The sequence below is a fragment of the Atheta coriaria genome, unplaced genomic scaffold (genome assembly GCF_025399875.1).
Source record: "Atheta coriaria isolate IRGN ID8LTWV9N9 unplaced genomic scaffold, Caltech_Dcor_3.1 hic_scaffold_5_pilon, whole genome shotgun sequence".
In the NCBI taxonomy this organism is placed as follows: Eukaryota; Metazoa; Arthropoda; class Insecta; order Coleoptera; family Staphylinidae; genus Dalotia; species Dalotia coriaria.
This window is the reverse complement of record NW_027045447.1, coordinates 6,975,406-6,990,955: the sequence shown is the minus strand read 5'-3', so window position 1 is coordinate 6,990,955 and position 15,550 is coordinate 6,975,406. Positions and strand designations below refer to the sequence as shown.

The following is a 15,550-nucleotide window of genomic DNA, read 5'->3' as shown; positions in this document are numbered from 1 at the left end:
TGGGCAAAATAAAATACGATACTTTTCTTCACTTCAACTCGCCGCCGCCGTCGCCGCTGTCACACAGGCACAAGCACACCCACGCAGAAATACACGTATACAAACACAACGAAATGAAGATTATAGGGACGAACTGGCTGGCGAATGGCGTGACCTAAATTTGGGAAATCAATTTCGTCGAGACTTCCTTCCTCCTGCTCCCGCACGAATGTGTAACAACGAAAATAACTCGTAATGCCACCCACTCGGGATGGCGCGCCTGCTCTCCCTTTCGATGTTCGGCTAATTTTGTGTGCGGAGCTAACAAAACGCTTCGCTTATCAGCGGACATCTAAAAATAAATTACAATTATCGGGCTTTGTGTCGGAAATTCGGATTTAAATTGGCCCAAATCAATATCTTTCGAATTCTATAAATATATTTGTCGCATCATCAACCGTTGTCTTTTTCACCCACACACAAAAAATTAATAAGATTTCTTTGTTATTTTGCGCGCATGGCAGTAAATAAATTCGCAATTTTCGCCCACTCACTTCAAACGTTATAAACTACACAATTTTCATATGCAAATTTCCAGCGTCGGTTGAAAATGCCAATTTCAGAATTAATTTAGTTTACGTGTTATTTTTGCACGGGAATAATATCAGTTGTTTTTCTCGTTCCAATTTCCTCGAAACAATTGTAGATAATTTCCAACGTGATCTTATCTGTATGTTTATTTGCTGTGAGCTTAACACATCACACACAAACAGGGTGAATATATCAGTGGGGGGTGAATTCGGGAAGTCTTCACGTCGTTTCGCGCACGTTTAGTGTATTTACCGACATATTGTAGATCAACAATGAGTCAGTGAAAGTACTCGCACGACACGTCGATTGACAAACAGTGATTGTGACAAGTTCCGAGGGTCTTTATTGGATTTATTGTGGTGGAGAAACCGACGCACTCACGTGCGCTGCCACCCAATTTCCCATTCCCGTGGTGGATATTATCCGGAATGCGTATGAATGGCGGTGGTGTGCGGTCGTTGGCGCATTTGATATCAACTTGTTTTCCTTTGATTGTCGTGCGCGGTGCGCCTGCGGGGGCGTGTGCGCGACCGCTGGGGACGCGGATTATTTAGATAGATCGATGCATCCCAGTCAGGCAGCGCCGAATTATTTATACAGCCAAACCAGAGTTCGTCCCCTCCAACCATTCGCTGTTATTTATAACGATTCCCGGCGCCGCCACCATCGCTTGCAGCGCGCACTGACAAAACGCGTCCGTTTATATTAATTATAAGCGATACGTTTGAAATTTACAACCGGCCGAAAATAAAAACAACCATTAGGCATGTTCCAGCTGTGCGCTGCGGACGACGAGTACATCTGGCATGGTCGTTAATGTAATGAAATTAAAGTGCAATGATAGATAACACTTTTTTCGAAATTTACATTTGTAAAACTGAATTAAAGTAAAGTGCAGGTAGTTTATTCTGCACGTTTAGATAATCATTTTTATTTTGATTTATTCTTGATGTCTTTTAATGTCGAAGGGTAGTATAACTGAGTTTGTCGATCTATAACTTCAGAGCGCGTCGGAAAGCAACCAGTCACCCAGGAGTCTAGTTCCCCGAAAGTTTACTACATTTATATTCATTACGGCCCCCTAATACCTCCAACAATGCGGTTGACCAAAGGGTCGAGAACTACCGAGCCCTTATCATTTACTTATTGCAACGCATTTAACTTTGGTTGCGAGCGTTTCCGCCCAGCTGCGAATAACAATTTCATTACGACGCGGTTATTATTGTTAGCGCTCATCCCGCAATCATTGTTCACTGGTTTCAGTTATTGGTTATTGTTATGGTAAGATGAGTGTTCCGACATATGCACTTGCCACTTGCAGCTACGTGATTCGATTTGTTTCCAATTGCTAATCTATTATTTCTTTGCTTGTTTCAGGTGAGTTTCCAATTTTCACATAACTGCATCGAAGGTAATTTACGAAATTATAGTTTAAATTTTATTCGCCAAATCAAATTTTGATCAAAATATGTTTTGGGATGTTGGGAGGGTTGCCATAAATTCGGAGGCGCGTCAATATACATCGTGCAGCAATAAATGTTGCTTGTCGTTCGGTGACAAGCGTTCGGTGATTGACGTTGAATCGCCCAATCTCCCCAATAAATGTATGGCATGTGGATGTTTTCGATACAAACATGGTCAATCCTCCAGTGTATTGCACACACATACAGACTGTCTCAATTTATTATTATCTAGATAACTAGTTATATTTATTTTTGCACACATATGTGTTTAGATAAAATAACTAGTTATTGTAGTGGTTGTTTTATTTTTATATAAATTTATTGAGGCGAGATTTTTTGGTTTCTTTCTGAAGCATTCGCACATTTCATCTTAATAGCTCCCACACAATGTGGGCAAACGCTGTCTCTATAGCCCGAAACCACGAGCTTGAGCCAAAACCGCCGCCACATCCGCGACAAACACACTTACACATCCACACACATACGGATGTCAACAACGGAATCGGGGTTTCCGCGTTGACGGCCAACTTTACGATGTTCTCCCTCGATATATGTCCACCGCACATATGTGTGGAGGGACACACTTGACTTTTATTTAACTGTATGTTCAGTGGGTTGTGCTTCTGACGCGTTGTGCTAGCCGGCTATCTGCTATCCGCCCCTTAAAGTTTAAAACCCTCGCAGCTATTTTACGGCCGCGTTTAGTACACACATTTATACGTATTTGGTTGGTTCTTCTTGGAGGAGATGAGGGAATTTCGAATTTCATTTTCGCGCTTTTTCTTTCGGTGGAAACAAAGCACAAAGGAATTTAATTTTTCCGAGTAGCGCTCTTTGAGTTTGCGTACACGTTTGATCCGCTTTCTACGTCCGCGCATAATTTGTAAAACATAATGGAAAATCAAAATCACAACGAGAGAGATTCGTAACGAGCGTCGGGAATTTTCCGCCGAATATAATAACACGTGGAATGCGCATTCTTATAACGACGATAAAATCTAAACATATATGAATGTAATTTTCCCATTTTCCGCGTTGCGTATAAAAACCCGTACGGAATTTAATGTCCAGCCCTGGATTTTTCCTTCGTGCGCAGCAAAAACTCGTCGCATTTTGTCGTTGGCACAATTAACGTGTTTCGCTCGCACGCCACTGTAATTTATATGTTAAAACCAAGCTGCCACTCGGCGGTGGTGGCACGTAACCGCCCCCCACGCGCAGCCGGTCGTGCACATAGTTTTGACGTTGGCAGTTAATTAAATTAGGACGGAAAAATATTTAAAATATTTTACGCGCAAAGATAAAATCCGTTGCAGTTGCTTTTCGCGCTGCTGCTGGTGAGTTTTATATCCTCGCTATAGTTGAGACTTGGGATTGATATCCGACGGAGGATAAGTGGCTGTTAAACCGTTTTAATATCTGTTGAGTGTCGCGGAGACACCGAATAAAAGTTACGACGATGTCACTCGTACTTAAGCGCATATCCGCGCGCGATGGGGGCGGCGGCGGTGCTCCGATCCTCGCAATATCACTCTTTATCCGCCCGCTGTAGGGGGTGGTGCGCGAGATGGCAGTGAAGAAACGTTAAAAATAGAGCACAGCGTCGTTAAGTATCTGCTGAAATTCGCCGGTTGGCGCAGAGAAAAGTGAAGATCGCCGGAAAATGTCGCTATCATCAGTCGCGTCGGGAATCAGACGGATTCCTGCAACATTAGTTGCATGTGCAATGCCCTCCGGACAGAGTGGGTATTGAGGACAAAAAGTGTAATGAAATTTTTTATTGTTTTCAAATTTATGACCCGTTTTTTCGATAAGTGCAGCGCTATACAAAAAGCAGCTAATTCCACCAGCGGAAAAACGCAGTAAAAAAATGAAATTTATGTGTGTGTAGTTTTCCGGTCGACCGGATGCACGTGCATCTCGCCCAGCCAGGTTTTTAGATATTTCCGTCCGCGTTTTTTTCTGGTGTTTCGCATTTGTGCACTAGTAGTAGCTCCTTTCCATTCGCATAAACGTTTTTTACTTTCCGACTTTTCTCTTTCATTCCCCGTTTGTTTGGTTTTGCGCCGGAGTTTCCGACTTTGTTTGAACCTCACTCTCGTCGTCGTCGCCGTCTGATCGTCTTATTTCACGGATCGCAAATTCGCAGTCGGCGATAGACCTCCCGCCGGTGCCCCGCAAGGACCTTCGAGATATCGACGGGAGGCTCGCCAGGACTAGCAAACTCCTCACAGCCAGCGGCTTCGTCGTCGTCTCGCAATTTACGAATTGCGAGAAATCACCCCACGGTTATATCGATAGGGAAAACGACCAAATATCGCGAGTAAACGACCGTTTGGTCAATCAACCGTTATAATTTTGAAATTTACTGTTTTGCGACCCCCTCCTGTACGCATCATATTCACAGGACTTCCGCGTTTCCTTTGTCGCTGCCTTGTGCTATGTGCGGTACTAAATTAAATTGTTTTTATTCTCGTGCCATTTGCATAATTATCAATTACTGCCACGCGGCATGCATGCTCAGAAAAAAATATTTTCCACCTCAGAAATACTATGAGTGCTCATACTCATACCTTAAAATGTTGGTATGTCCGTGAAAAGCGTGTTTTAAATGTAGGTGGACGTCGTATGAAAAAAATATATACCGTTCGGGGCTTTAAATCAACATGATTTATGTCTCCTAATTAATAACATAATAGGAGCGGAGTAGATTCGGTTATTCTGATAAGAAACGCCAACCGTATACCACCCCCGCGGTGTGATGGTGGTGGTGTGGTCGTGGCTCGAACCCAACTTTATTACATCGCGCGCACAACACACATAAAAACTTGTGTGCCATTATTGAGTGCTGTTTACGCCGGCGAGCGTGTTCGTACTTTTCAGATCCCCAGCGTTTTATTTACTTCTGTAGGTATAATATTTTTTTACACTTTTAGCCACGAACAAAGAAACTTTTAATATTTTTATGAACCGCGGCGTATTATTTTCAAATTCCGGCTGTTTTTATAAGCCGTGAAAATGAAATGATATTGTTATTAACAAAATTTACATATTTTATTAATTGCAATGTTACATGAAACAAACATTTGGTTTTTTTTGTTATGTATATTAAAATCTAGCGTGTTGATCGTCGATGATTTTCTTGATACAAAAAAAAATTGTTTTTCAAACGACATTCTGAGACTTTTCAATTTCCACAGCGCGTACCAGCTGGTATTATGCGTACCGGCCTAAGCGCGCACGCATTTATGGCTTCTTTCAATTTCGATTATCCTTGCGAGGATATTTAATTAACTTTCAAAACGCCTACGTGTGCTTTTATCACAACGGCAGCCCGGCGCCTCCACTTTTCGAGCCAAACAACAATTTCACGCATTTCCTGTGTGCGATACCAACTTAGTTGGTGAATTTTCCACCAGAACCGCAGATTCTTTCCTTAAGTGCTTTCTGATACCCGTAGATATTGTGGCGATAATCTAGAGTGCACGCCCTTGCGGTGCACCTCCCTCGCCGGCTTCTTATAATCCCTTTTAAAAGAATATTTCTTGATGGTGCAGCGCGTAATTTCGGCTCCCCGCTGGATCGTCCTCATCTTCGCTTTTAGATTTCATTGATTTTTCGTGTAATTATCGCTCGTCTTGCGGTTTATTATGACTTTTTTGTGGTGTGTCAATGGCAGATGGTAAATTTCTCCAAGAATATTATATTCTTTTATACAGAATTTATTTTTCTATTAAAAACGAGCAAAAACGTTTATTTTCTGCGATAATTCTTAGTTTGGCAGAAGAAAAAAAAAAGATACTAGATACACTCGAGTATATTCCGTGTTATGTGTACGATTATTCCTTAATGCGTGAGAGGGAGAATCTTTTCAATTAGAAGACGCTCGCCCCCCGGTATACTTCGACCCGCTAAATGGCCGCCGCACGCCTCCTTCCGCACTATTTCGGTCCTCACGCCTAATACCTTCCATTTCTTTTCCGCACTTCACTAAGGACCTATTGTTTGGCCACCCCCTCGTAAGTACCTTCGCGGAACAGATTAAATAAGATAAAATATTGCTCGGACGAGAATTATATTTTCGTGCGCCAGAATTGTGTGTTTTGTGTGGGATGCACGAGAAGAAAAAAAAATACAGGAACTACGATGAAAACGCAAGTGAGCGAAAATCTGGTCATTGCAAACCCAATTACGTTTTATCGAGCGAACGCGCGACGCCTAGGCGTGCGTGTCGCGCTTGTTTGTTTATTTGCTCGGGAGTCGGGACGCTTTTGGAAATGGCTCGGCAGACACGTTTTTACGATTACACAACACTTCGTCTTCACTTTAAGCTATTAAAGGTAGCGCACAGGGGCGCGCACTCTACGTGTGTGTATGTGCATCGACATAAGTAAACCGAAGAAGAGAATTATGAGATTAGAGTTTTGCGTGTCCGGCATAGATTTCAACCATTGCAACCTCTACACACACCGTATAAATATAATAATATCAAGATCGCATTAAATCCGTTTAATGTAGCTACGTACATACGCGTTGAAATTGATCCGACGTCGCCGGCCACACCGGGGTGAATTTATCTCTGCGAACCACGATTTCTGAATTCATATTCACATGTGGAAAGTGGAGAGTGCGAACTTTACAAACAAAAAAACTAGAAATTACAGGCGAAGAATTATGATTATGCGGCGCGTCGCATACTTGCACGCCAGGTTCATTCGGAATTGCCGTTTTATTTACACATTTTCTTCATTTTTTTAAAGACATTTTAAAAATTTCTGACCTCATTCTTTCAGCGAATGTTACCTCTAGATTAACACGCGCATATACAATGCGATTGCGGTTTTGATAACATTGTTTAAACTTTTGATTAATACCAGCGCAATGTGTTCAACGACGACAATTCCAATTGTCACGCGTTTACTACGAATATGAATTACTGCATGTTACTGTCGCGGCGGCGGCGTTTTTGTGCTTCTCACGGAATTCGAACATAAAACATAAAAAAAAACAGCATATTATGTCGTTGGTATATGGATGACATCAGTGGTTTTGAAACACGCACGCGAAACCGAAATGATTGAATAATTTATTCGTTATCTGACTATGTAATTGTTTTTTCTTCACATTCATAGAAAATTTTTCTCTTTTTGTGTCTGCAGTTTTATGGAAAAGCTTTGTAAAATAGTTGTTTTAACCCTAGGGATGTGAAAATTGAAAATATTTACTTTTCTGTATGTAATTTAACATTACACCTAAATGAGATTATGATATCTGTGCGTAACGAAGCAACTTAATGAAAAAACTTTACGCGCACATACTTTAACAACAACATTGCCTGCGGGTTGTGCGCTATGTGCTGGGTAACATTTTGATGCGTGTGCTGTTTCTTGTGGAAATTGCAACCGTGGGTGGTCGACGTTAATGTTGTTCCTTGCTTTTACATTTGATGAAAAATACCTTCAGCCATGCTTCCCAACCCCCATTGCGCTCCTTTTATGAAAACATATTATTTTATTTTGCATTCGTTGAAATAGAATTAATTTCGAAAAGGATTTGAGTGAATATTCAAAGCTCTCAAATGCTTGGAACAGAAGTGTTGGCTAAGACCTTAAATCCACGACGCAATTTAAATTTACAAAAGCGATTAAAAATTAAACTCGCGCATAATTCGTTTTCGAATTAAATTCGAACAAAGGATTCGAGAGATAATAGTATAGATATAGAAATTCTTAGTTTTTAAAGATTGCTTTTGTGATATTTTTGTGCGCAAAACAAATATTTGAATAGCTCTCAATTGCAGTCTTTGCTGCGAGGAGAAAACATCCTTTGTCCTTGCTTTGTGTTCGGCAGCTTTGGAGAATTCATAGCCTTCAGTCACTGGCTATTAATTACGTATGCTCCTTTGCATTCCTCGTCTTACGCTTCTGCTCGACCACCACGAGATCGTTGGGACGTCTAGTCTAGTCGCTGCGAAGTTTTATTCTCGCTGACGCACGAAATCCCTCAGATTCCACAGACTTTGCAGAAAACAATTGGCGAAAAACCACGGGCATGCAGGGGTCTTAAAAGAAAACAGCGAAAGCTTAAAAGTTTGCGTCCGTTACAATAAAGCAGATTAGCATATAACAACAGGTATACGCCGTCTGCACGAGCGCGCACCGCAGAAGCGCTTTCTTTGTTTATTGCTTCAGTTGTTGGCGTGTGGGCGGGGGTAGAAACAAACATCAAATGCAGGACGAAGCTCGACGGAATGCGAAAAGCGCTGCGCCATTCCAGTCAATTCTAGGACATGCAGAAAACTTTTTTATATAAATTTTAATTCATATTTTTATGCAGTAAAATAGTATTTTGGCGAATTTGCTAATTTTGTAAATAAAAGATAAAGTATAAAGCGAAAATTCCAAATCAAACACTTTGATGCTGCATCGACAAAAACTTCCTTAAAGGACCTGCTGAGTTTGCCGGGGTGTTGTTGACTTAGCGACTCACAGACCCACCGCCGCCGCTGCGCCCGATATGGATTGATTGATTGAATGATAGACGCTTCATCCACTTAACAAGATTAAACACAAATAGTACGTCAATTTCGTTACGGGCGCGCATACATTCCCAGCGGCGGCGGCGTCGAGTGCGCCGAAAACATGCCGCCGTCAATAAGTAATATGTAAGCATCGCATCGTTTTCGAAGGTTGTCGACACAAGCAGGCAAAACGGCAGCGCGCGCTGGGGGCGGCGCCGTGCCACATCGAATTAATCAATATACGCGCCGACGTGCGGAAAACAAACGCGTCTAATTAATAGCGTAACTTCGATTATTATCAATTACTATCATTTCGTTCGCCAGCTAATGCTAATCAATCCGAATCGAGAACGCATTACTCACACAATAGAAATACCTGTGGATATAATAAATTACCAGCAGTCAGACGTTATCGGCGTAATTTAAAAGTGTTCGTCATTAAATCATTGTTTATCAATTTTCGCTTTATTAATCAACGGATTTATTACCTCCATTCATCTGATCGTTCTTTGTGCGTTTTGCGTTTTATTGCGCTTATTTTATTTATGTTCAGGTTAAAACAAAAAAAATACTTCAAATTTTATGAATAATGTCATGATGTGGGAGCAGCATGAGCCGTTTTAATACCGCTACAAGGACTTGCCATTCGTTTCATTTAATTAAAGGAAAAATCTTACTATTTATCAACACGAATGCGCTAAATTTGTTATTTGTTCGAACGCGTAACGAATTCGCTGCTTGCGTTCTCGCTCGTTTTTATGACGCTTTTCCGGCACGCGCTTTTTTCCAAGCCCGTTTAGCATGCCACCACCGCCACCAACACTAATACGATATTGTGTTGTGTTGTGTGTAGCAGAGTGAAACGCTAAATACCTTTTAAATGTGTCTTAATTGCCTGGCGCTTATTAAATACGCGACTTAATAAAGTAAACTCGCGTGCTTATCGTAATTGTTGCATTGTGAGTGAAATGGAGGGCGGAATGTAATCGTCGATTATTAGAGCCTTAATTTTCTTCTTAGCTGCACAAGGCAGGTGGGTAGCTGCCTGCAATTATGTTGAATAACCAACGGGGAATAGTTTATAAACGCCTTTTTATTGCTGCGCGCTGAAATTAAGACGTGTTGTTCGGCTGCCGTCGAGAGTATTGGCACAATGGGGTGTAATTATTGTGTCACTTGTGTTTTGTGCTTGGCATGACAGGGAATGTTGCAAGTTGTGGACAAGTATTTCCGGGTTACCTTGCAGTGACAGGAACATGGTGGTTACCACCAACCGCCGATGTGATTGTTATGTTCGAATAATTTACATAGTTTACATAGTTTTTCAATTTGTTTATAATTCGAAAAACATGGATAATTTATTAGAAATTAACTAAATATTTGTTTTATTAATAATTTATTATTAATACAATAAAAATTTAATTTTAGTAATGAAAAAAATTGTAGAAATTATTTGAAATGTTGTGGTTTTTAATTAATTACTTTAAAGATATTTGTAGTACATAAATAATTCGTTCACAAATATGTTCCTAAATTCATTCTACATTTATATGAAAAATGATTGTGTTGGTTGGAGTTTTGTATGAAAAGTTATTAACAATTTAAATTTAAAAAAATAATGTTCGTATTTTTGGGCAGTTAAATTAATATTTTTGTGAAATATGAACGATCAATTTGTAATTTTAATAACCTATGGAATGAATTACAACTAAATGAAAATATTTAGTTAGTAAATTGAATTTCAATTTTCCACTCATGTATTTGATTTGTTGTTTCATAAGCAAACATCAATTTTCATCATTGCGCGCGATGGATACACCTGAATTGTGAATTGTATTCAATTGAAGTGTACGTACATGTATGTACTGCCTGGCAAACATGATAAATAATATAAATATTTGTCGAGCGGAAAAAATAACAATTTCTGAGCGCGATTCCTTCAATTGGACAAGTGGATCGTGGATCTCCCCGAGTGTGGAGTGTATTCAGCACTTGTCTGTTTACAGTCAGCTACGTGCTTCACCTTTCCGTCTTTTTCTTATATTTCTTCTCAGCGCTTTCGTTTGTGTGTTGAAAGGTCCGTTTTGAGTAAATAATATTTCAACATGCGTTCGAAAGGAATGTGTGATGTGATGTGCATATGATGTTATAGATTAGATTTTCCCGAGCGTCGCGCATGTCATTTTCCAGCGCTGAGTGAGAGGGAGACTGTGTGGAGGCGGCGGAGGCGGACACATCGCAACGCGCGCTATCACCGAAACGTTGCTAACCAAGTCGGGGGCGCCGTGCGCGCGCGAGACTCTCTAGTAAAGCTTCGACGCTCGTCGCGTTCGCACATGCGATATCCTGGCGGCGGCTTCTCTAGCCGTTTACAAATTTGAATATATCGCGCGAGTGAGTTGAGTGCTGGAGTAATTCCACTCGAAACAAATCACGATGACTCAATCAACCAAACTGTTTCGTTTATTGTTTACTTTAGAAACTTAATTTTTGTGTGTTTTGTGTGGAGTGCTGGATTTAATTAATTTGGTGTGTGATATTAAAACGTCAAGGTGCTAATTGATGACGCGGCGATTTATGTTTTTCGATACGCGCGCACATAAATAAAGTAATAGCAACAACTTAACGGCGAACTTGATCTTGACAAATTGCCGTGCGAAGGAAAAAGTTTAACTCGAGAAGTTGGCGCGGGGACAGTTAACCCAGAAAAAGTGCTAAAAAGAAAATCTCAATAAAACACTTTTTATACCGCGACTGAGCAATTTTTCACGTTAAAACCGTTTTCGGTTCGTCTATGGCATATTATTTTACTGTTGCACTTAATAACAGTGTAGATGTCGATTTGGAATTTATGCGTGTTTGAGGTTACGGAGTAAACTATTAACTTGGGCGTAATTACGAACGAAATGCTGGCTTTTGCCTATTAATTGCGTTGTAACACACGTTTTCAATTTCAAAACAACGTTGCGAGAATAAATAATAATCAAGAGTGCATAAAGCGTAGGGGGCGCAATTTAACCGCGCGTGTCACCTGATTATGTTATCGGGTGGAAAAAGGGTTTGAAAATTGTTGGAAAATGAGGGGAACGAGCCGACGCACGATACGTGTTTATATTTTCTCGGTGTCGTCGAAGGGGGGCGATGACAGCGTGTTATTTAGGTCGACGGCGGCGTGCTTCTATTCTCTTCCTTTAACGCGTATATTTTGTATTGTCACTTATGTTAAGTTTTCATAATTAAATTGTATCCAGGAATAAAATTTTCGAAATGCGTAATAAATTTTGATACCTTCGGGGCCTTTTTGAAATAACTCGACCGAAGTGGCATTTAGCAACAACATCAAGCGGAGATTTTTGATTTCGCAAGCCCGAGAAAAACGCATGCCCAGGGAGCAAGTCGAATTTATTATTTAATCGTTTTGCTGCATGCCCCCGATGCCGCCGCCGCCTATTTATGCGCTCCTGAATTATTTATTTACAATGCCCCGTTGGCCTTTTTCTCTTTTTCCACCGCCGCCGCCGGCGTGCAGTCGCTTGAATATCATGAGTACCGAACGACTACGATACGCTTCGCCCTTCTTTTCCATGGAAGGGGTTTTAAATTTTCCGACTACTAGCCCTCTTATTGTTGTTTGGCCCGGAGTGTCTTGGTGTGCGTGCCCCGCTTTATTATGCGCCTCGACACGCTGCCGCATAAGCAGCAACAATAACCGGCTATTTTCTTATTCATTTTATTACCTGCTCATAAAAATCTATATGAAATGCGTTTTGGCATCATAAAAATTCTCACGCGGCGGGCTTAAGCATCAGCACAGCAGCATGCATCCACAATTGTTAATTTATTTCCGCCACAGTTTCGGCGATTTTATTCAATGCTCAAAACGTGTGCATGATGTAAAGGGTGCGAGGAGACGTTTAATGAATATCGAATTCATAGCGCCGCGCCGTGAGAGCGTCAGCATGCGGCGCGCGGAAATATAAATTCGGGCGTTTTTCTGTGTGTTTCTTTCATTTCTTTTTTCACTTTAAAAGTGCACCGCGAACTGCTGTGGCGACGACGGTGGCGGCGAAACAGTTGGAAAAGTGTCCGACTGCGTGCCGCGAATGCGATGAGGAAAAATCCATGCGACTGCGCTCCGCCTAAAGGGGAATCCGACACCCGCTCAAATTGCTTTTATTAATGATGTTTACTTAAGTTTATTATGGCGAAGGCGGCAAAGTTTTCATCGTCGCCAATCTTAAGCACACGCCGCGAATTATACAACTTTCAAGTTCTTTCTTCGCGCACAACGATACAAAAGCATCGCGCTAGCGGCGTGAAGACGAACAAAAAATAGACACGCACTTTTTGCTGCTACGGATTTCGCTACACTCAAATTTTGACGATGATTAATTAGCATCTTGACAATTTAATTAATAATTAATATTTTTTCATCACTTCTTATTATGTAATGTGGTGTGATGTTCAGGAAACGTGTTGAAACAACGATGGGAAGATGAACGTTTGAAAAATTTGTGCTACGTTGACCACTGCTTGTTATTTAATAAGTTGGTTTTGCTCCAAGGGAGCAAATTTGATTGTGTTTAATTTGGGTGCATTTTAAAATCGATGGTGCAGCCTAGCAACAACAATAACGGAGGCTCCGACATGGACTCGTTGGAGGACATGTTGCGGAAGGTAACAAATTGCATTTACGTATTTTTATTATAAGTTGGCGATATTGATTCAACTCTCATCATTCGAATCATTGTCGCGTAGAAAGTATTTAAAAGTTTCGACGAGTTTAACGCGAGTTTCAGCCAAATCGCATTTCAGGGAAAAAAGTCGCCAACTTTTAAATTTGCGTTTCATTTAATTTGAAAATAAATTGCTCGTTTCGGAGTTTAAAAAGCGGTGCGTTGGAATTAGCATAAGGTTTTTTGAATTTCTCCAATTGCCACATTTTAGCCGGCGCTTTTTTTTCCGGGGGACTTCAAATCCGGCTATTTATTCCGACTTGTAATCAGCTTTTCGTCGCATCCTCCCTCGCTGCTTTTATTTATTAAAGTTGTTACTCTTGTTATCGATCTTATTATGCCCAGCGTGCACACAACACACGCACAACATGCCAAATAAAATACGAATATACACAAATCGAGAGAGGGTGGGCCGGAAAAGCGGAAAAAGCCGGCTGTGGAAGGAAAAGCATTTGATGTAGAATCCACAGTCGGGCCGGCATCTTTTTTTTTCTGTGTGGGGCTCTAATCCCTTTTTAGCAGAAATTCACTGCTTACTTATATTCCGGCACTCTGTTCACGCGTATGTGCGTCCTTATTTACAGATAAAAAATATCTATAAATACGCACAGCGTCCCTTTTTTTTATATTTTCGTCGTCGTGGTGCGGTTGTTGTTGTTACCCTTCGGATTTTCTCTTTGGTTCCCTTTGGTCGCTTGCCATTTAATAATACGTCAGGCACAGATGAGGAGAAATTTAATAAACTCGAGCTACTTACGAAGCTTTGAAATCTTTTTCTCCCGGATAAAATCTTAAAAACGTCGCTCCTGCATCAACTTGTTTACGTTCGTGTGTTTATTTGTTTGGTGATGGTGTGTGTATGTACGTATATTGTATGTTGAAAATATAAACCACGTGTTGCACTTGAGTATATTGGTGCTTTTAAATTTCGAGGCACGTGCGAAAAAGCTACCCTTCGAATACTATCACATTCAATACCTGCGTCTTTCACCGTCGTCTTAAAATTAAAGAAACGTATTGAAAACTTTGATTTTAATCAAAAATTATTTCTCATACAAATTTTATATTTATTTATTTTTATAGAATTAGATGTTTTATTTGAGATTATTGAGGGTAAAATCTTTGTTTTAAATTTTGTTTAATACGGGCCTGTGCTAAACATCACTCAGACTGTATTCCCATTCAGTTGCAATCATGGTGGGAAAAGCTCGCGCACCCGAAGAGGCCTTTCGCCACATCCATAAAACTAAAACCACATCCAAGTTTAAGCACTTTTTCTTTCCGGCCTTGCATCATCACGAAGCGGATTGCAACTTGTATACTCCAACATGCCACATGTGTTTGTGTTCGGGCTGTTTCGTGTTGTGCAAAGCAAACTCAAACTACATAAATAAATTTTCCTTCAGCGAATTCAATTTAACCAAGAATTCATCCGCGTAATATACACGATGATGAAAAGCTACATCCGTAAAACTGCATATGACGTGTTCGTTTCGCACGAGAGATCTCTAGTTTTTCTTCAATTTCCGCCGCGCGCCTTTCATGACGTCGCGTTTTTCGCTTTCATTGTGTGTGTGTGTGGTGGGTTTGCTGTTATTTAGCGCTGCGGGGCGCGGCGAGAGGAATTAATGAAAAATATTCCCACTCTAATATGATTGGGGATTCCCATCTCGCGCGCGTAAAAAATATTCAGCGTTTTTCTTTTGACCCGAAAGTTTTTCTTTAATTTAAAAGAATGAATAATTTCGCGCAAGCGGGGCGGCTGCCCCCCGGATGTTATTCCGAGTTCCACAGACGGCGAATTATATTTTTTATTTCCTTTTTACAATAACTTGGCGCTTGCTCACCGCGAATAAAAAAAAAAGAAGCGCCACTTTATTATTACAGTTACTACTCGCCGTATAACTCTAACTCACTGGGCGTGCGATGTTTGGGGGGCGGTTGACTGATACGACGGCGGTCGTGGATCTTTCTTTGTTTTACGATCTCATTTAGCATTTGTATGTATATGAGCGATTGCAAATTGCGCCGCCGGGGCGCCAGAACTACGCGCACCCGCTTTGTTCATAACTTAATTGAACGTTTTCGGTAATTTGCAAAACTTTTTTAATAAACCTACTTTCGCGTCTTCTGCGCCGCTACTTCTACGCTGGCCTGATTAATTTCCGCCGATAAATTCTCGACTTTCCAATTAATTTCCCAAAACACACAAAAAAAAGTTGATTATAAAACTTTTCGGTAATTAATCCGAAATAGCGCGC

At 40.8% G+C, this 15,550-nt stretch overlaps 1 protein-coding gene across 7 annotated transcripts in view; it reads left to right on the top strand.

The window, feature by feature from the left end:
• LOC135791778 (uncharacterized protein CG43867-like) overlaps nucleotides 1-15,550 on the top strand; it is a 55,630-nt gene that overhangs the window by 30,405 nt on the left and 9,675 nt on the right. For 2 of the 7 annotated variants that reach the window (XM_065302316.1, XM_065302312.1), the window contains exons 1-2: nucleotides 10,871-11,082; nucleotides 13,022-13,230. The exons of the other annotated variants lie outside the window; for them this stretch is intronic. In XM_065302316.1, the coding sequence (XP_065158388.1) occupies nucleotides 13,162-13,230 (69 nt within the window). In that variant the 5' untranslated portion in view covers nucleotides 10,871-11,082; nucleotides 13,022-13,161. Of the gene's footprint in view, nucleotides 1-10,870; nucleotides 11,083-13,021; nucleotides 13,231-15,550 lie in introns of those variants that run through there. 7 annotated transcript variants of the gene reach the window in all.